The sequence below is a fragment of the Bacillus rossius genome, chromosome 10 (assembly GCF_032445375.1).
Source record: "Bacillus rossius redtenbacheri isolate Brsri chromosome 10, Brsri_v3, whole genome shotgun sequence".
NCBI classification, from domain to species: Eukaryota; Metazoa; Arthropoda; class Insecta; order Phasmatodea; family Bacillidae; genus Bacillus; species Bacillus rossius.
In genome coordinates, this window is record NC_086337.1 from 39,016,955 (window position 1) to 39,038,569 (window position 21,615).

The 21,615-nt window shown below is 36.2% G+C and overlaps 1 protein-coding gene across 1 annotated transcript in view; it reads right to left on the reverse strand.

Moving 5' to 3' along the window:
* Positions 1-9,734: 9,734 nt before the first annotated feature.
* The window catches only part of LOC134536007 (DE-cadherin), a 483,280-nt gene continuing 471,399 nt past the window's right edge, over positions 9,735-21,615 (reverse strand). The window contains exons 21-26 of the mRNA XM_063375498.1: positions 20,516-20,655; positions 19,254-19,469; positions 18,522-18,657; positions 16,837-17,052; positions 15,738-15,890; positions 9,735-14,232 (exon numbers count right to left, since the gene is read on the reverse strand). Coding sequence (XP_063231568.1) covers positions 14,087-14,232; positions 15,738-15,890; positions 16,837-17,052; positions 18,522-18,657; positions 19,254-19,469; positions 20,516-20,655 — 1,007 coding nt within the window. The 3' untranslated portion in view covers positions 9,735-14,086. The remainder of the gene's footprint in view (positions 14,233-15,737; positions 15,891-16,836; positions 17,053-18,521; positions 18,658-19,253; positions 19,470-20,515; positions 20,656-21,615) is intronic.

Consider the following 21,615-nt stretch of genomic DNA (forward strand, 5'->3'; position numbering starts at 1 on the left):
TCGGGTAAACCCGGGATGACGCGACACGTCACAGCGGCTCTCGTCGGTTCGAGAAGGGCGCCAAAGGTACTTAATCAGCGACGCCGGCCTCCGCGGGAGTTCCGCGACTGTTTCGAGCGAGTTCCGAGAGTTAGGAGAGTTCCGCGAGCGAAGGGAAGTGCGACATCGGCGAAGAGGGTGAGAGACCCCTTCGAGAGTGGCGCGACGTGGAGCGACGGGACCGTGAGAGTGCGACTGAGTGACATCTGGTAAGGGGGGGAACCACTGTTGAGCCTAGCTCCAGTGTTAGGTATAGTTACCACAATAGACATACACTCGCTCGGAGCCATCGAACTTCGGAGGCGAGAACAGACCAGAATAAACTTTCATAGTCTGTCTAGGCACTCCACTTCCCCCCACCAGTTATGACGTGCTGTTTACCTCTTAAAACATTTCTGCATTTCTGCGGAACACTCCTGACAGACATTGAGTGACTTGAGAATAAACATCCATAAGTGCCAGTGATTTTTGATCGGACATTTTTTAAGTACAATTATATATTAGTTATGTAAATATTAGTAATACATAAAACTGTAAAAAAAACTTAATTGGCCTATCCCTTACACAATTTCTACCAACTGCCGTGCAGTTGTAGACTTTTCGCGTTTGTAAAACTTAAAACCTGCTCACGCGAAGTAGTTCGGCGTTCCGGGTAACCGCGCCCCGCAATCACAGAGCCGCAGCGGCTTACCTGAAAGCTTGTTCGGTGGTCGTCGGTAGCGAGTGACGGAGTGGTCTTGACTGGGCCGGGAGCTGCCGTCCGCGGGCTTATATACACGCTCCCTCGGGGCGCGGAAGACACGAGCGTGGTGCGTGGGCGCGGGCGGCGAAACCTTACAGCGACGTCGACGCCCGCGGCCAATCTCCTGGGAGAATCACTCCGCCGCTGCACCCGAACAAGCGACTGCAGTTCTCATTTGCGCACCGATGTTTGTCCAGTGACCTTTTTCTTAAAAAAAAAAAAAATAGACATTATTGGGGAAAAGGAAAACTAAAGTTTTATTAGCATCTATAATTAAATGCTGGTCAACGCAAATTCCAATTCATGATTTTTTTTTAATTAGAAAAACTTTCAAAATATTTTTATTGCCACGTAAAATTACGCGATTACACCGGAAACGGATCCGAAGATAATTTATCGGGAAAGATTAACGAAATTTTTAAGATAAATTAGAAAAATCATCGCCGAAATTTTAAGTCAAAGTTGTTTGAAAGAAATAATTTTATTTTTCTTCAAAATTTTCCGGGAAAGGGAGCCCACTCCCCCCTTCTCCATAAAAGTAAAAAAAAAAAAAAAAGACTCAGGGCCTTGTCGGAAGTCAGGTCCAAAGCCGGGGTTTAGTATCCATTCAGTCTTTTTCGCTTATATCGGAGTCGTTTCGTTATATCGGTCTGCGATGGAATGATTCACTGGTCAACGTAGCTGCTCTGGCAGCGAATTCTAGCGGCGGTTGCGGAAACTACGTGTGATTCACGTCAAAAAAAATGTAGTTGGAAACACAATTTCCGTATATTTATCACTCTCGGCAGTATTTTAAAAAATTATACGTTTGATTTCGTGTCCCATTTTCTTATTATAAGTGTATTTGCAACGTTAAAACACAAACATTTTCTCGTACCAAGTTTAGATGTTACACATCAATAAGCGACTTTTTTTCTTTTCTTTTCGTAATTTAAAATTTTGTAGGTGGGTCGATAGAAGTCATCACTTAAGAGTGGCGAAAGTGTGGGGAAGATTGTCGGTTCGTTTCCCAACATCCTGACATGGTTGAAATTTATGAACACCGAGTCAATAACCATTTGGTTAGTATCGCACCATAATATTGGATGGCCAGTATGCATGTGATGATAACGAATAGCATTTAAGGCCACTGCACTTGCCTAGACAAGTTTAGTTCCAGGGTTTCGTATATAACATGCATTTTTTTTTGTACATTGTTTTCATGGACGTTTAAAGGTATGAAAATTCTATGCACAATATTGTATGTGGTGCAAAGATTCTTTATATTTATAATATCTATATAAATATAAATGTGTGTTCAAAATCTTAAATCTCCGGAAGCTCTTCACCGAATGCTTTGAAATTTTGACACAACGTTGCATTCGAATACGCGCGCGTTTTTACAGACCTGTGTCACACCTGTGACAGGTAAAAATATAGATAAAAATATATAGATAGGTAAAACATAGATTTTTAATATTTTCATTGCTATAAAGTGACAGATATATGTATAGGTATATAGAGGAAGATAAATATATAGAGAAAGATAAAAACATAAAGCCAGGTAGATATGAATGTAGGTAGAAATACCGAGCGATAGAGTGATAGATAGAGGTATAGAGAATGAGATATAGATGCTTTGTATGTGTGTACCTACTTCAAACAAAATACAAAAACAATTGATTGCGGCATTGCAACGCTTGCCAGGCATTAGCTAGTTCCATCATGAAATTAAGGGTCGTCGCTTAAAGTCCCACAGGGGTGTGCTACCGACTGCAGTTCTGCGCCTGGCGCGTAGAGGCGAAGAAGCGTGTGATGCGCCAGCCAGTGTCGCCCTTAGCGCTCCCGCGCTTTGAGAGCTCGCGTGCCCGGCCAGGCGGTTCCCTTAAGTACTGCTTACATTGACTAGGAGAACTTAACATACATTCAGAGATAATCATTTGAAAATTGCATACTGAATGTTGGAAGAGCAAAACCTGAAACTTAATATTTCATAGACGGCCTAGTATTATGCCATTGCGGTTAAACGGAGAAATTATGTCTACACAATGTAAATTTTAATTTCGAGAACTATCGTTGACACTTGACGGGATATTTCGTAACGAAGCGTTTTATGTGTTCACTCAATTTTTTTTTAAATTGATGTGTTGCTATATATGTGTGTATGTATATATATATAAATATAAATTCATTTTCAATATTAAGAATGTATGGAAGACAATGCTATCATTTCTAATTGTTGTAATGGACGCAATTGTTTTTCTATTTCTTGCAGTTTAAAGACAAATTTTACATACTCAATTGATTATTCGAAAGCAATTCAAAAATATTTTTTTAAAATTAAAATGACATCGAAGAAAACAGATCCATGATGCAAATCGAAGGAAAAAAAGTATGGTTTTCAAGATCAGATATTGAAGAAGAATCTGCATGATTTTATTTACTCACGAGTAAAAGCTTAGATATTAGGCTGGTTAAACTAACATTTCTGTGTTATTCTTTAAGAAAAATTAATGAAGCGAAGTATATGCTCGGTGTAGATTATGGTCACTTCAGAACTAACAGATAAAGTAAATTAGTACTGTCCTTAAAAATAGGACTCTGTATACGCGTGTACATGGTATGCGTATCGCACACGACCCGTTAACGACAATAATAAACCATGACGCCCGCATACAAAGAATAATATCTTAAGCATAGGCGTGCCTACAGGGGGGGCCAGGTGGGCCATGGCCCCCCCTAATGTAATCACTCAGATCGGCATTTTCTCTAATGCGTTCGTTAATATTCGTATATTCCTGGCACTGTGGCACTCAAACTGTGTTTCAGTGTTGCAGCGTGCTAATTAACAATATTGTTAAACATTTTATCGTTCTGGAAATACAGCCGCCTTAGTTTATTTAAAACATGAGGTCCCTTAAAATGGCCTATAGCTTATACTTGAATTCGGTCAGACAGTTTACACGCGGGAATGTTTATTGCTCTCCTGCATCTGTGACACAAATAGGGGAAGTTATCAACATGTATAAATAGCCTCCAATATCGCTGTCATAAATACGTGCAGACTGCAGCCTATGAAAAGTTAGAATGCGATTGTAGCCAGTAAACACAAGATAATCTTTCTTCTCTCTTATTTTAAATCTTTTTTCTTCCTGGATTTGAAAACTATCTGCGGGATTTCTACCCGATATCCGTGAGAAAACTCATCCAACCTGTCACGATTGTTGTCTCCGACTTCGCCAGATCAGGTCAAGCACAGCAGAAAAAGCTTGTGTGGTGTGTCTTTAAAATGTTAATATGAAAGAGTGCTTCATTTTCAGTGTTCCGTTATTTTAGCGATGGATAGGTATGTATGTTTGAATTTTCTAGGTTAGATTAAACAAATATGTATAGCTTAGTTTTCAACTACTTAACAAAAATATGCACCCAAGAAAATAAATTATAAAAAAGTGCATTTAGTTTCATTCTTGTGTCGTGTGAGGATCATTTTAAAAAATACGAAATAATGCTAGAAAAGTATGTAATTTTCTACCAAACAGGTACATATAAACATTTTTTGTAAGTAGTAAGAGAATAAGCCTTCCACCAAGATGCTCCGAGTTCGATTTCCGGCGGAATCACTCCCAGCTTTTCGCACGTGATAGGAATCGCGCTAGGGTGATGCCACAAGTAGGCGTGTTTTCTCGGGGTTCTCCTATACCTCTCAAAAATTATTTATTTTAGTAGCAAAAACTGAATACTTGTCAAAACTTAAAACTAAGATGAATCAGACTTCGTTGAAAATGGAAATAGTTTGATTTTTGTGCGTCGTTACGTAATTACATAGTACATAAAAATAGGTACAACATGACTTAAATGCCCCCCCCCCCCCCCTCCAATTATTTTGTAATCACGTAAGGGGCATTCCTAATAATATATTTCTGTAAATCAGTGTTCGCCTGTAGCCTATACATGTTTATCTGTAACCGGCCCCCATAGTGTAATCGTTTAGGCGCTGGTCTGCGGTGTGAGGGGTCCGGGCTTCAAATCCTAGTTTGGACATAGTGTCCTTCACTTAATATCACACTTATCGGCTCGTAAGATGTTGCTGTTAAAGGGCCGTAAAACACTCTAAACTAAACCCTCGATACATAAAACACAATTAATTTAAAGGAGAAATGTACATCCTGGAATCTGTAATTCTTTATTTTGGCTTTAATTTCGTCTAATAAAACCCCACAGTCACATAATTATCTGATTTTCGATTTCCAAGATATTAGGCTAAGGGAAGGCTAGCCACAACTTTTCCTTATGGCTGGGTGTAAACTTGAGGCGCGGTATGTATTATAACATCATACAAACGTTCGATATGACTGTACATAATTTTGATATTTTAATGCAGACTGTAGTTACGTGCTTACTGTGCTTAAATTAGCAGCAGGTATTGCCAGATAAATAAAAATGCTTGCCGGTTTGTTTAACTTACAATTGCCTGGATATCATTATATTTCTGTTCATTGGAAAACTACTTAAAATTATGATAGATAGTTCCAAGCTGTTGAGAGAAAGTTACCTAGACTTTTTTGCGTGTTCGTAACCATAACTTTGGGTTAACTTGAACTTAATTAAATACAGTAGAATGTTTCTAAAAATTTATTTTTGTAATCAAAACTGTTCTCAATTTGTTGAGTCTATCAAATTTAGTAATTGATTGAAAAAAAGAGGATGCTTTGCAGGTTTTTAATATTTGTGTTTGTGATTGTAATCAGAACTTTGAGATAATGATTGCGTTAACGTAATTTCGTAGAATTTATTACCATGTAAATGAAAATCTTTTGCAGGTTTGTTAAAATGTGTGTTTTTAATAAGAACTTTATGTTAATTTGAACATAATTAAGTAGAATGTATTACCATGTAAATAAGAATATTTTGCAGGTTTGTTAAAATTTGTGTTGGTAATCAGTGCTTTGAGTTAACTTGAAAATACTTGAGTAAAATATATCACCACATAAATCAAAATATTTTTTAATGTTTTTAAAATTTGATGGATTGAACAATCATTCATTGTAAAACAATGATATATGTATTTCAAAGCAACAAAAAAAATATTTCAAGAGGTTTGTTAAAGTTCTGTTGTCTGAATTGCCGTGTTTGCATTCACTAAAAAGAAGTTCATTTCAAGGTAGATCTGGACCAAGCTCTTGGAAATTCGAGGGGGGCAAATGTGTAAGTACCCTTTAAACATTGTCTAAGGAAAAAAAAACAATAATATTTTCAAGATTGTTAAAATTATATGGATATAAATATTAATTAGTAAACATATCTCGTTAATACTGCACAAAAATATAAACAAGTCAATGAGTGAATGTATTTAGGCTATTTAACATTCTAAATTCAGCTTCTGATTTAAAAATTTAGCAGGGCCCCCCCTTATGGAAATGTCTGGGCACGCCTATGATCTTAAGACGTACCTAACTAATTCTTGCCGCTGTTCCTAAGTAGGTAGGCACTGAGTCGTGAACCAGCCTTGATCAGTGAGTGGCAACAGGTCGCCTTAATAATAGAACTGCGAAGCCACAGAAGACCGCCCGCAGCAATGTCGTGATTGCCAGTTCCCACACGGAAACCCTAAACGGTTTCATCGATTCGCTGCGACGAAGATTAATTAAAGCGGCCTTGTGCGCGTCAGTGCCAACACGACAACATGACGGTGCGTTGCGAAACTTTCGAGACTTCGCCGAGTATCGGTTCGTTTATTTTTAACAGCTAGTGATTTACGTAAGGTAGTCTGCTTACCGACTCGTTTCAGTAAAAATCTTTTAGGCCGAGCAGAAGTCTGGCCAGAATAACCAGGAGCACACGGAGAAATCCAAACAAAATATCGGCGACAGGAGCACACGGAGAAAACCAACACGTTTTGTCGAATCAAGATCAGTGAAGCACAAAAATTATAGTTAAAAAATTATAAGAAATTAAAAAAGAATTCTAGCTAGCTTTATTCTTGATGAACAAATGAGCAATCTATAATTCGCTTCCGGAGCAGCTACGTCGACTATTGAATCTTTCCATTTGCAGACCGAAATTTTAAACTATTTACTGAAACAGTTCCGTTTGAATTGCTTTCCAGTATTACCTGCGCATGTTAAGCACGGCAAAACAAAAGAATACAAAAGTAATATAAAAAAGTTAACTTTTCTGTAGCTTTAAAACCATATAAATAACACGTTTATACAATAACTTCATGCTTGTAACACATATTTTAACTAAACACACTCTTTTAATATCTAACATTAATTTCAAAATAACTTTACCATCGACAGTGCAAGCTCTTACATGTTTTTACTAGTCTATATATTTCTATATAATTTTAAACTAATTATATTACACTGTTATGAAATTACATAATTCATGCTGAACGAACAACATAAGAACACATAAATTTGTTCGTTACCGAGGTTAGATGTTACTGCACGTGTTGATGACACACGAAACTACAGTAAACTCGTGGAATAACATCATGTCAGTGTTAAGAAGACTGCTAGCATTCGCCTTGCGACTTGTAGGACCCGGGTTCGCGCCCCGGCTCCTCCAAGGCGGATTGCCCAGACAAAATGGTGGCATTTTCTCTGGTAGGAATACAATCCCTTGTAACAAGTCAGGCTACCAAAGAAACGGTGGGTGGAACAGAAAAAAACCTTCCAGGTGGCTTCCAAATGGGAAGCCCGTTTCTTTTCTTGAGCTCCCCATGCGGTGGCCATTCCGGGGATTTCTCCGGGGAACGGAGTTTTGATATATATATATATATATATTAGTTTTGTAGCGTTTTAGTTTTTAGTAACTGCAGCATTATCATTCCAACATGTTATAAATAAAGCTCAAACAAAAATTTAAAACATTTTTTTTTTTTTTTTTTGCTTTTGAACATAAAATATTTGAATTAAGTGTGTATCAGTCAGTGAGTGGTTGTATACCGATGTAGTGTTTTACCATTTATCGTTAGCTATATATTTTCTTGAAGTATTATTGACGGTTAAATTTTAGTCAAAAACCTTTGTTATGTAGTATTTTAGAAGTTTTAATATTTATAGGTACATTAATTTTATTCCTAAAAATATTATCCTCCCCCGGGAAAATTTGTATTTCAAGGTGGAAAATGGTGTTATTTAAGCAGTTTTATTATCTAAAGATTGATTACATAGTACTTTCTTTGCCCCCGTTTGCCCCCACTTCAAGGTTTCAGAGGGGGGGCAAAATACCCTTGCCCCCCCTCCTGTTGTTGCACCCCTGTGCAAAGTAGTAGTTTATCTCAACTACTCTTTAATATTTAATAAATGATATTCCAACTGTAATCAGAATTGATCAAGAAAAGATGCTGACACTCCCCTAGTGCGCCTGTGCTGCCTGCCCTGTGCCAACAAACTACACTACACAAAAATATTTCCCTCGCATTTCAGCATCTTAAAAACACATTTTGTAGACTTTAAATAATATAAAATGGACATTAAAAATCTTAATATCTGAGTTTTTTGTGTTCTGTCACCCTAATAATGAAAACATTACACAAGAAAATCCTTGAATATTTGCGTTGGGTTTGCGCTCATTAAATAATGGTCTACCAATTACTTCAATCACTCCAGTGTATAAGAAATTTTGGCAGAATTAAATACTAGGTACAAAATTTTTGGAAACATTTCTTTCTTCTCGTCCGCGATCTGGCAGTGATTTCGTCCTTCGGACGTATGGCACTTTTCCGTTGTGGTACTTTTCCGCCTTTTTCGAAGAGGCCAGGCGGAATATTACCACTATGGTAGTCTTTCGATATGGCACTTTTCCGACGCCCCGTTTCTAATATTTCGAACAGAAAAGTGGCCCGTAATCCTACACTTTACTGGGTGGAACACAACAAGGACGCAAGGTGGTGTGGTGGCGAGCACGTCTGGTGGTTAATTGCTATACGTACCTCCTTACAATTCCTGGACTCTTAATACTTTATGACGAGAAAAATTGTGCGGTGTTCCAACCTCAAAACTACTTGACGGATTTTGTTGATATTTTTATTAGAAAGGTCTGGCTAAACTAGGCTGTATATAATAAGTAATTACACGATTCCACCCCTAAGGGGGCGTTAAAAAGGGGCAAAAATACTGTTTTAATATAATTAACTATAGCTCTGAAACTATTAAAGCATAATAAAATGAATTATTTACAGATAAATAAACATAAAAATACATACTTACCTACCACCTACAATTTTACCATTTTGTGAAATTTAACCCCTAAGGGGTAAAGAAGGGATGAATATAGTTTTTTTAAGATATATAATTATATCGCCGAATTGTATTAAACATAATAAAAGATACTGGAATGAAATAATGAACATAAAAATACTACCAATCACAAATTTACCTTTTATGAAATTCAACCCCAAGGGGTGAAAAAGGGGTAAATATGCTTTCTAGATAAACAATTATAACTCAGATTCTAATAATTGGTTATGGGTGGTATTCCATCACCGGGCACTCCTTGCAGACTCAGGGGTTCGATGCACAATTCAGGTATTCGGCCCTTAGGTCCGCCATGGTGATAATAGCCCTGTCAGTCAGCCAGAAATGGCTGCCGTGGGTAGCTTCATCGAGCAAGTGATCTGAGCATAAGTGTAAGAAAATACATTTGCCTCATGATCAAAGCTACTAAACAATTGTTAATAGAGGCTTGATTTGAAGAATGATGTCAGGATTTGGAAAATATATATTCAGAAAAAATAAATTGATGTATGCGTGTGCTTACAAGTGATATTATTGGGGTTAATCTTAAGACTAGTTTTCGAACCAACGGCCATTACCCGAATTTAATGGTACAATGTATTTTTATGCCAATACAATATTTTTACGCAGCAATTTCAATATTTTTTTTCACTAGCCCAGTTTTACCCCTTCATAAACAATTCAAATTTGGGATTAGACTTTAATGTCGACATCACGGAAAGGGGAGTTCTGCGCAAAATATTTGTTGTCATTTATAAATAATTTCACACAAATAAATTTTTTGTGTTTAGACTCCCAGTAGTGTGCCAAGATTGTGGTTTCTCACCCGTGAGTCAGGTAAAAGCCTTATCACGAGAGTAGATGTCTCACTGCTTTTTGAAAAATACAAGTCAACTTATGTGATCAAGTTTAAAAAATGCTATATTCCAGCAAACTTGACATAACCTCAGAGGCTTCATTGTATTTAAAGCTTACAATATAGTAAAAAAAAAACCTTTTTAAGTAAAGATATTTAACTATATTTTATGTTAATAACACTGGTATGTGTGGTGCAAAAAAAGCTGTCGAAAACCTATTTGAAAACTATAGTTATTTAACTACAACAAATTCAGTTTGAAATGCCTGGAACGAGAGGATAATAATAATAAAAAAAGAACAAACAATTTAGTTTTCTTTTATTTATGTACTAAAATTTTTTCTTGAATAACATTTCTTCTTTACATGTACATTTCACATGAATGCAATCAACACTTTGGTAACATTCACGTCAAGAGGTTGAGAAATGAAAAAGAAAAAAAAATTGTTGCTAATAAAACAAATAAATATGCTAGACAAGAGCCACTGTAATTGTGCAGGTTGCGCACACACTCAACCTCGTTTGTTATACCAACTTGAGATCTCGTGTCCACTTATCATTTGGCCCCATGTTTGAAAATGAAAAATCTTTCACGTTCTTGACAGTTATACAGCAACTACTATTTTAAGAAAGCATAAATGGACACACAGCTTACATAAAAAAAAATTGCCACAAATTAAATTACTATTCTTCTAAGCAAACTATATACTAGGAAATTAGAATAATTCTCTTTTATCCAACAGTCATTTGTTCGGACACATGGCAGTGTTATGATATGAAACGCAAGCTACAGTTTAAAATATATCCACTCATAACATTCTAAAAAAAAAAAAAAAAAGTTGCCTGAACTGTCAACATGTCAATTGTTTTAAAATGGCACTTCACACTTGACATATGTGTCTTAATTGTTTAAAATACACCTGTTTACATTTTACTTGACGTACTGATTACTTTGATGTTCAGTCAAGGTACAAGTACAAGGTGAGGCAAAAGGTGTGTACCGGTTTTGAAAGGCTATATAAAAAAATATATATATATATCCTCCCGAATTTGCCACTTCAGTTCTTTCAAGGGGTGAGGACAAGTTTAAAAACCTTTTCCGTAAGGTAACAACAGGTATAAGTCAAAAACTTTTAAATCCGTGGCCTGCCCTGACTGGATTAAAGCATTTCTGACTTCTTCCTGTGGGGTAACCTGAAAGAAAAGATTTTCAAACATCTTTCTTCACACCTTCGAAGAACCGAGGATGCAAATTTGGGAGGAAATCGCAGCTACACTCTTCGAAATGTGCCGCAAAGCAGTCTAAGAGTTCCGAAATCACCTTCATCAAAGTATCACTGCTGATGGCCACCATCTTCCGAACTTGATAAAAAAAAAAAGGGGGGGGGATGTATACTGATTCCAATAAAATGAACCTTATTTCTGTAAGTAGCTCCCTTTTTTATTGCATTTCAAAACCTATACACACCTTATGCCCCTTTCTGTATAATAAAGTTTAGGGCATTTGCATAGCTTGTACAATAGAAATAAAGTAAGAAACTGCTGTATCCAGTGTCGCAATAGACATTTACCAACTTCTGCCTCTCATGAACTAGCTGAAAAAGCATTGAAACTTAGTCATTTACATGTTTTTTTTTTCAAACAAGGGAGAATATTTTCCCCACATCTGAACTATGTTTACTTACAGTGAATTCCCAACATCGTGGACTAGAAGGGCAAAAAAAGGTTCTCAAGAGTTATTAGTCCATAAAAAATAGGGGAAGCTGTAGGAAGGGAGGGATAATTAGCCGTAAGGCAATAGACAAAAAAAAATTCTACTTTTACTGTCCATACACACACGCGATACAATGGAATGCAGGTAAAACTAAAGGAGTTCGCAAAAGACTACATTATTATGATGCAGAAATTAAAGTTGGAGGCTGTTTTACTTTGTTTTCAACCTCAATTTGCACCTCCAAAATCCAACAGCATATGGCATGACAATTATTTCACATTCACGTAATCACAGGATGATAAAACACAAACTTTTATGTTAAACCTTCATGTATTAAAAAACTTAAAAGTTATGATTAAAAATAAATTGGACCGAAGAAAATTAAGTTTCATAACTGTAAAGACTTTAAATATTTACTTACAACATCATTACCCACGACAATGTCTACAAATATACCATTCTTCAAGCCCTTAACTCTGTCTCCAAATGACACCAAGAAACATTTGAAACATTATCCCTCCTTAAACCCTTTCAAGGCTCTATTCTTATCTCTAAGTGACTGGTCCTATCACTCCGATAAAACTAATTGCCTTCCTCCAAAGCTACACAAATCAACCTAAGTAGTCACAGGTAAGTCACTAATTTACTGTGCATTCTGACACCACCTTCACCCATGCTGATCAGTGTTTATACACTTCTACATTCACAAACAATCCCTGAGGTAGCGATAAAGGTTTCACCGTAAGGTAATCACAGTTTTCTTAAGCTCTATGGGTAGAATTGCATGTGTCATTTGCAATACATGGAGATTATGTATTCTTTATTTTACAGATTTTATTCTCGTTATTCAAAGTCTGGAGATATTGAGAGTTCACTGTACTTTTAATCTTGTTCCCTACACATGAAATAGTATATTATTTGCAAAAATGGTTGCAGAACCTTCAAAAAGGAAACTGCAATCTAAATTTGTCCAAACAATTGACAGATTAACAGGTTAAACACTATAAAATTAAAGTCACAGCACCATTTTTTCTCAAAAATCACTCAAACTTGTTTTTTTTTTTTTGTAACAAAACTTTAGTCTTACACAAAATACATTTAGGTAATCACTACATCACAATGCACACACAATGTTTTATATATATTTTTTTAATTTTGAAAAATTCCAACATGTTATCCTTCAAAAACCTTTGATAGCTTTTTTTTTAAAATTCTTTGCAAAGGCACACAAAAATCAAACTGGACAGTTTTGCTGATTAAAAATGGCTGTTCTATAAAGAATGAGCTTCTAATTTTTCTTTAAATTTAACTCTTTAAATCAATTCTGCTAGGAACAAAAATGTTCAAGTGCTTACAGAAAGAAAAAAATCTACCTCTATAGATATATAGTTGCCATACAAGCATTCTTTTAATAAAAGTACAGACAACTTTCTTCAAACTTACTACTTTGACAAATACATAGCAAACTACAACAAGGGGAATATAATGTAAAAATCTTAGAAAACACGATAAAAATGAGGAGAAATGCCCGGCTAACATTAAGTAATATTATACACAAGAAAACCCCCCCAAAATTTTGCACAGCACCTACGTGTTAACTGCCTCTCGTTTGCACCGTCCAGCCAAACAAGTTTAGCCAATAATGTTATTGCCACTACACCAATATAACATTCTTCATCACTCACAAATATTACAAAACAAACACACACACATTCAAACACTTCTTGTATCCATGGACCCCCAGGCTTAAATAGCCTAGATACCTCATGTAATTTTGCTTTCTTCAGAGTCTTTGGTATGTGACAACATAATTTGCGCTCCAACATTCAAACTATTGTGGTGTAAAAACATTTTTTTTTTATCCAGTTAACATAAATTAAGACTACAACATTATTTAAGTACAATCTTTTCATCGATCAATATTATTCGCCATTACGTGGAATGTGCCAAAACATGTGCGTTGCGCAGTCTTTTTCTCAAATCGTCAAGACACGTTTAGTTACAGAGGAGGGACTCGTGGAATGTCATCAATACAGTCTCTCTCGTTTGGGGCGCATGTGCAAATGTGTGCACCGACATTACTTGTGCTTCCCGCCAAACAGAAGTTTATCTAACACATGAAATGCCATTTACCATCCACACATGACACAGTTGAAGCACCGATTAATTTTCGTTGAATGATCACAACAGACGTTGGTACTCCGCACGCACACATTCAAAAATTAACGTGGTAGGGTAAAAAAAAAAATTCCTCACAAATGGTTCAGAGACCTAAGCTTCTGTAGAGCAGCCCACTTGTTCATGCAAATTTGCGAGAACGACCAGCCGTACAGAAAGTCTTGACCGCCGTCCCGCAGGTCGGGAAAAGAGCGCCGTGCGTCGTGCTTCAGAACGAGCGAACGCACGCCGCTGCGACAGTCCTCCGAGCGGGCGGACTTGAGGACGCGGTACAGTAGTTCGGCTTGGGACACGCCTGGCGGGGGCTGCCCGGCTGGCCGTCAGGCAGTCCACTCTCAACACCACGACTCCGACGCCGCGTTGTTGTTGTAGTTCTCGTCCTCCTCGTCGCTCGGGTCCTCCCCGTACATGTCCGCCAACTTGTGGAAGCGCGGCCCGAAGTTTGAAACGTAGTCGAAATTCAAGTCTCCTTCTTCGGTCCCTGTAACGTAACAAAATAGCATTAAAATAAACTTGGTACATAATAATGAACTGTTACCGAATAAAAGTATTTCATATAATAAATACTTTAAAGTGAGGTACTTTACATTAACGGTTACAATCCTGCATCGTAATGTCACCATTTCCTTTTAACATGAACTATTAATGAGTGGATGATGTCGCAAGGCAACGTTACCGCGAAGCCTCTACAGAAAACATACGGCAGCACCAATAATTAAGCAAGTCACGTGCTCAGGAACACAGCATCGTGCATGTGTGTCTTGCAATTGCATTTTGATTCTTCTTCTTTACTAGGGGGTGAATCAATGATGACAAACCAATTAAAAATTCACTCTGCAGAATTTCAGCATCAGATTTAAAATTACTAATATACCGTTTCAATGGAAGTTAGGAGGGAGAATCGATGGAATGAATGGTTGAAGGTAAATAGGAGAACCTCGAGAAAACCAACCGGATCATTGCAATGTCAACATGTTTCTTTTTTCCTGCTTGCGAAAAAAACTGGGTTCAAACCACCAGGAATCCAACTCTGATCACTTGTTGGGTGACAAGTGACTCGTCCACTCTACCACCGTGGCCTGCCTATGGAGGGAGATAATAGGGAATTACACAGCTGTTTACCTGTGCACAGCACAGTTCCTTTGTCCGTCAAGGAAGCAATCATTTTGACTGGAGGATCACGCTTTCACTTGCGATATTATAAATTATATCCACTGCCTTTTCCACGAATGAGTCACCACACCAGTTCCGCATCACACAGCCAGAATTATGAGCAAGATGCACCATCGACCTTCACAACCCACTTACATCATTTAGCACTTGACTAACTCTTAATAATAATAATAATAATAATAATAATAATAATAATAATAATAATAATAATAAAAGAGTAGTCACAATGGTGTCTGGTACCAGTATCTTTTTATGGTCAGTGCCACCAACAACTCAAAAGTTTAATTCATTCATACATGCTAATTTCAAATTAGTTTATAGTATTTATACACAACAGCAGTGACCTTTATAAAAGCTGTCGTCTTAAGCACATAAAGTACAAAATGGGCTAATGTAGGGGAGACCAAATTTAAACATATAGGGCTAGTAACCAAAATTAATTTTGTTTTTAATCCTTGGATTCACCCTGATAAAAGACGAAAATAACAAGTTTGTAGCTAATAGAATTCATAGTAAACCTTGCAAGTTGTGTAATACACAAAGATTATGTTTACAATTAAGGCCGCAGTAATGTTTAGTCTTGAAATGATTTCATTTTAATATTGGGGTTTAAAAATTTGTACGTTAAATATGAGGAAGGGGGCCCGAAGAAAATATTTGCTTCTTGGCTCTTGATTTCTATCTGTGATCCTGATTCCTGCACAGGTTGAGGATTTTTCATGTTAAAAAAAATTTCCTGCCTAGGAACTGATTGTGGTATTGTTCCTCCACTTTCATACTGTGGGAGACAACTGCAAACCAACGTGAGCTTACCCGAGGCAAGAGACGAGAGGGAGCCAGTGGTGTTTCCGTCACCTTCGTACGCGTAATGGCGAACGTCATCGAAAGGATTTGTTTCTGGATCGTTGTCGCAAACTTTCTTCTTGTTGTCGAGGAACCCACAGATATCTGGCACTTCTTCGGGACCTGAAGTAAAATTCATAAAAATTATATATATATTTTTTTCATACACACAAAAAAATCTGCATGACACACTTAACCTAACCTGATAATAAAATATGAATGTGCCTGTTCCAGAGTTCCGTTCATTAAAAAATATAATTTTTGTTTTAATATCAATTTTGTTTAAGGGTGAATAAATGAAAATGTTTTACAACCAAAATCCAAAATCTAAAAAAAAATTCATTTAATTATACAAATTCTCCAAAAATTTGTGCTATTAATAGAATATGAATAAAATTAAAAAAAATATATATATTAATTTGAAATAATATTATAAAATTCTTAGTCAATAAATCATATTCTATATAGTGTAATAACTATCTAAGAAATTGGAATTTCATTGCATGTTCCTGATTTTGTTTTGCTGTACAAAACATACAATACAATTTTTGAAATAAAAAACAAAATTAACATTATACATTTTTTTTTATCAAAGTAAAGTCAAATAACAAAAGTAAATGATGTATGAAATAAGGTTCTGCTCAGGCTCTGATAAATGCTTCCAAAAGACTTGCAGTATAAGCTTGAATACAAGCAGCTATAGTAGACATTTCCATGGAAGAAACTACACTTCATGAGCCTAACCTTCTCCACTACCGATGAAGACCACAAGTGGTTAAAATATCAAGTTTTTTTTTTTTTTTTTTTTTTTTAAATGTTCTGTCTATATTTTTTACTTTACAATCTTTATACAATCTGTACTTTTGTTATCAGGGACGGATCTAGGCTTTCCATCACCTGAAGCAGAAACTTTGATTTACATTTACCCCAAAAAAAAAAATTTTTTTTTTAATCTTTTTCCTCGAATCTTAAATCTTTTAAATAGTAGACGTTTGACGGTATTCTAGCTGGTGGTGTTCGAGATGGTATTCGACAACGTTCGCACAGTTACGGGGTCGGTTCCGCTCACCGCTGCGCTGCTGGTAGTTCTCCTTCAGGGGCTGCTTGTCGATTGGCCGGCCGTCCGAGTCGTACATCAGCCGCAGCACGTTCAGGTCGTACCCCGTCATGTCCCCCTCGCCGCCCCCCTCGTCCTCGTAGTTGATGATGTTCTCGCGGATGTCGTCCGTGTCCTTGTACAGGTCGTCGGTCTTGCGGCGATGGACGACCACGGCCAACAGCAGGACTGTAGGAAAAAAAAAGCTTGGTTTTAACTTTAACACGTACTGTATACGTGCAAACCCAAAACCACTCAACTACAGGGACATCAGACATTTAATGTGAGATGGTTCACCTAATTTCCATATATTTTATTTTTCGATGTTTTTTCCCTGCACAATTTTGGCCCCACCCCTAACAGATAGAACACCAGTACTGTCATGGGAAATGAGTTAAAAAAGGTACAGAACATTTTAATGGACTGGTCATGTATAATAATCACTATAACATACGTATTGTGAAAACCAGCAATGGTATATGTTCATAAAAAATTTTCTAAGCCAGTATTGCCATTTTAGTCAAAATTTTATTTCCACACTTAATTTAATGTTAATTTTACTAATTTTCTTAGATGCAATTTTGTTTGTGTGTTCAGTATTGCTTTGATGAAGAATGAGCTTGCTTTAGTTTTGGTACAACAAAATAGTTCATTTTGAAATGAAAACAGTTTGTTTTTTACTGGACAAAATTACTCCAAGATAATAATACATGATTGTTATTACTATTTTTCAGGGACCGGAAAGTTACTTTTAAAAAGTAACTCAGTTACAGTTACAAATACTCCATTGGAAATGTAACCCTGTTACAACTACAAGTTACGCTACTGAAAATGAACCAGTTACAGTTACAGTTCTGAGAAAAGTAACTGTTAGTTACTTTAACAGTTACTTTGTGAAAAAACTAAAACATGTGATACGTAATATTGTTATAATTAAAAGCTAATAAAACATATTGTGTTTAGTAAATATATATGTTTATTTAAACTGAAAAAATTTAAATAGGTCTTAAATTACATTGAGTAATTAGTTCACACTACAAAATTGTTTGCAGAACCACACAACAAGCACTTCACAATAAGGTTATTTTTATCACTCGACCGAACTTCAAAACAAATAGAATATGAAGGCCACGGAAACGAAAATTCTGGACTGCTTTCTCGGCTTCTCGCTTCATTAGATTCTGTCATTTCTTTCGCACATGTGCACAGGTAGGTTAATTAATTAAACAGCACAGCAGTAAACCCGCATGTCGCAAATATTAAATAAATGACAATCTAAACAAAATACGAACGCAGGCTAGCCAACAGCAGTTTTACAAGTACAAGCAATACCATCAAAAATGACATGCTTGTCGGGATTTTCGTTCTGGGATTGAAAAAATCAACAAATCGTTGTTCGTTCAATAAGAAATACATTTAAAAAATTTAATGCAAGAAGTAACGACAATTATCGTTACTTTAAGGCAGAAAAATGTAATTCAGTTACAGTTACAGAAAACTTAATATATTGCGTTACCACGATCGTTACCATAAAAAGTAACTGTTACAAATAACGTCGTTACTAGTAGCGCGTTACTTCCAGTCCCTGCTATTTTTAAGTTTTAAGAAAGAAACTGATAAGCTAAAGAACTCTACTTCAAACAATTTACTAGACTTACTGAGCAGGATGGCGATGCAAACAAGTATTGCCACCAAGAAGTTTGTGTCGATGCCAAAGGAAACTGCCTTTGCCATTTCTCTCGTGCAACCAGGATCAACGTTCAAAGAATCACTCGGGAAGCCCAGATTGTATGTCTGCGGAGAAAACAAATTTCATCACATACAACATAGAAAGAAAAATTCTCTCTACAAGAGATCATCAATTTGTACCGATGACCATGAACTTAAATCAGTACATTTTAATCAAAGCATAAAATTCAATACCTTTAATTTAGCTATTTTTAACTTAACTATATATAAACATGGAAGTTCAGTTTTAATTGAAGTTGGCCTGAATAAATAATTACAGAGAAATTTTATGAACACCAAATAAAAACTAAAAATAGGGCGATTACAAACATTCTTCAACTTAAAAAAATTTGTCTGGAGCCTCAGCATATCACCAAATCTCCAAAACTCATCCAAATACAAAAAAAGTATGACATATATTGATCTTTGTTTTGGATGACCCACCCAGTGCAAATATTATATCAGTAAGTTGTCTTTTTTTTATTTTTTATGATTTTGTAAAAACAAAATTACTTCAATCAATGCCAGCTTAATTAAAACAAACAATTTTTAAACGTAACTAAAATACCATAACTACTACACTTGAAAATTTTTCAAAGCCTTTTCGTAAAAATAAAAACACACTACTGCTAGCTGTATTTCAGCGACTGTATTTGGCGCACCTTGTCGTTGAAGGTGAGGTTGCGCACGCAACCGGAGAAGCCGTCACTGACCGGGACGTGCTTCCAGCGGAAGACGGACGCGAGCGAGGGCAGGTCGACCGTGGCTCCCCCCACTTGCAGAGGGCCGTTCACGTTCAGGTACTCGTTGGGCCCCTCGGGAGTGGTCAGCGCGAGGCAAGAGCTCTTCTGGCAGTTGTCCACCTTCAGTTCTATGCTCTGCACGACAAACACCATGCTGGCATGAAAATTACCTACTTGGCCGCAGTTTATTATTATATAAACATATGAACATCAATTAAACCAACGTACTCAGCGATACTTTTTTAACGCACTGCCAGCTTAGACCCTCTTATTGATGATTAGATGTGCCCAAGCACTAGATACCAAGTACCAAATTTAAAGCTAGCGAAAAAAAATATTATCAAGTTTTTTGAAATTATTCACGCTACACTAAATCACCGAAATACCTGATAGAGAACATTTTTGTGCTTATTTTGTCAAGTCTTATGTTCTCAAACATTTTATACCTTTTTCCGAGAATCTCGCACCGCAGGCACTTTCTATGAAACTACAGAACTGATATAAAAATAAATTTGGTGCAATAAAAGCTACCTACTGTAAAATAAAAACATGGTTAGATTATTTCTAAAATGCAATATGCTAGGTGAAGTAATAATAATTATCTATAAAAATTACAAATTCTTTGCCTGTGAATGAATTTAAAACACATAGTTTTTTTCTGAAATATTACATTATGGATCCAATATCTATTTTTTTTTTTTAATTATGTGACCTGCTTAAAGAAGTTTGTAACAGTAGATAGATACATCCCCTTATACTTTCCTTCAAATTTTCTAAAATGAATGCTCCACTGATTTACAAAATACTGTTTAAGAATGCAACATTTACACTCGCAGATATAATAATCATTATCTCAGTTCAATTAAGTGATCAACCTTAACCATATCATTAGACTGTAATCAATGTAAGACCAAATGTACCAAAATGTCCAAAACCAGTTTGTTTGCTGAAACTATATTAAACATTAAATAATTCTATTAAAAATAATTATCTTACATTAATGGTACAACAGGCAAGAACAGATTGTGGACTGAGGGAAAGAGAGTGGGCAGGCATTTCAAAGAGTGTGAAATCTTTAAAACAATATACTTTTGCAGTATAGCAGGCTGTTGCGAATGGCTAAACACACTCTTTCAAAATAGTTGCCCGTTGTCAATTCAGTCTTGGTTTAAATCACTAACCGTCTTGCTCCAGATTACTTCAATGAGATGCAATTTTCCATCCGACAGTTTGCTGTCGGTATGCTCCACGAAAGTAGTTCCCGAGCCGTAGTCCATGAGCAGACGGGCATAGCCACTTTTCAGCTCCAAAGACATGAAATCTGAAAGAAAAAAAAACTTAGTGTCAAAAACTGTGTAACTATTCTTACAACAAACACCACTACATAACAACTGGACTAATCTTGATGTTTAACTGTGAACACATACACACAAAAATAATTCAGTTCTTGAAATTAATGTTTTCAGAACGAAATAAAAATCATCAAATAATATATTACATATTATTTTTGCAAACTTACATTGTAATTATTGCAGCTACCAAGTTAATTTTCTTTTATATCTTGGTTTTCATTGACACAATAGAAAAATTTCAAATCGCATACTTGGAATATGAGCTGTGACAATTTTTTGTGAGATACTCAGGATACAGCAATTCGAAAGAATGTGTCAAGTTATTAGTGCGGTCGTGGGCAGGGCTGTTCAGAGACTCTAAGGGCCCAAGGGAAAAAAAATTGTGTCGTGCCCCCCCTCCGCATTACATAAGTACAATTATCCAAACTGCACAATTAAAAAGAAAATTCTAAAGACTAAAAACAGGGCCGTAATGTTAATAATGTTCTAAAAAAAAAAAAAGCTCTAACTTGTAAGATTTACAGCGAGTTTTATTAGCAGTTGAATTGTAATTTGTCCTACTATCAGGGTAAACAAGGATGAAATAATATTCTGGAACTCAACCGAGTCCTCGTTCCTCCGGCTCCGGAGATTTTGTTGTCCTCCCCTCCCCCCCTCGGTTGACCCTGGTCGTGAGCAGTAGAGCTGTAGCAAACCATATGTATTCGGTACTGAGTAACGGGTGCACGATCTAGTAACGAGTAACGAAACGTTACACATGGATGCATTTCGTTACTCATATTTTTGTATGTTTTACGCATGGTGCGCATATTCGATAAATTTGTGTTACAAAGAACGATGTTTGTTTATTAAGTAAAGTATAATTTGTAAATTCGTTGTCCAAGTTTTTTGCTGTTTATTAAAGGTATTATGTGTGTAGGCAAATTTTG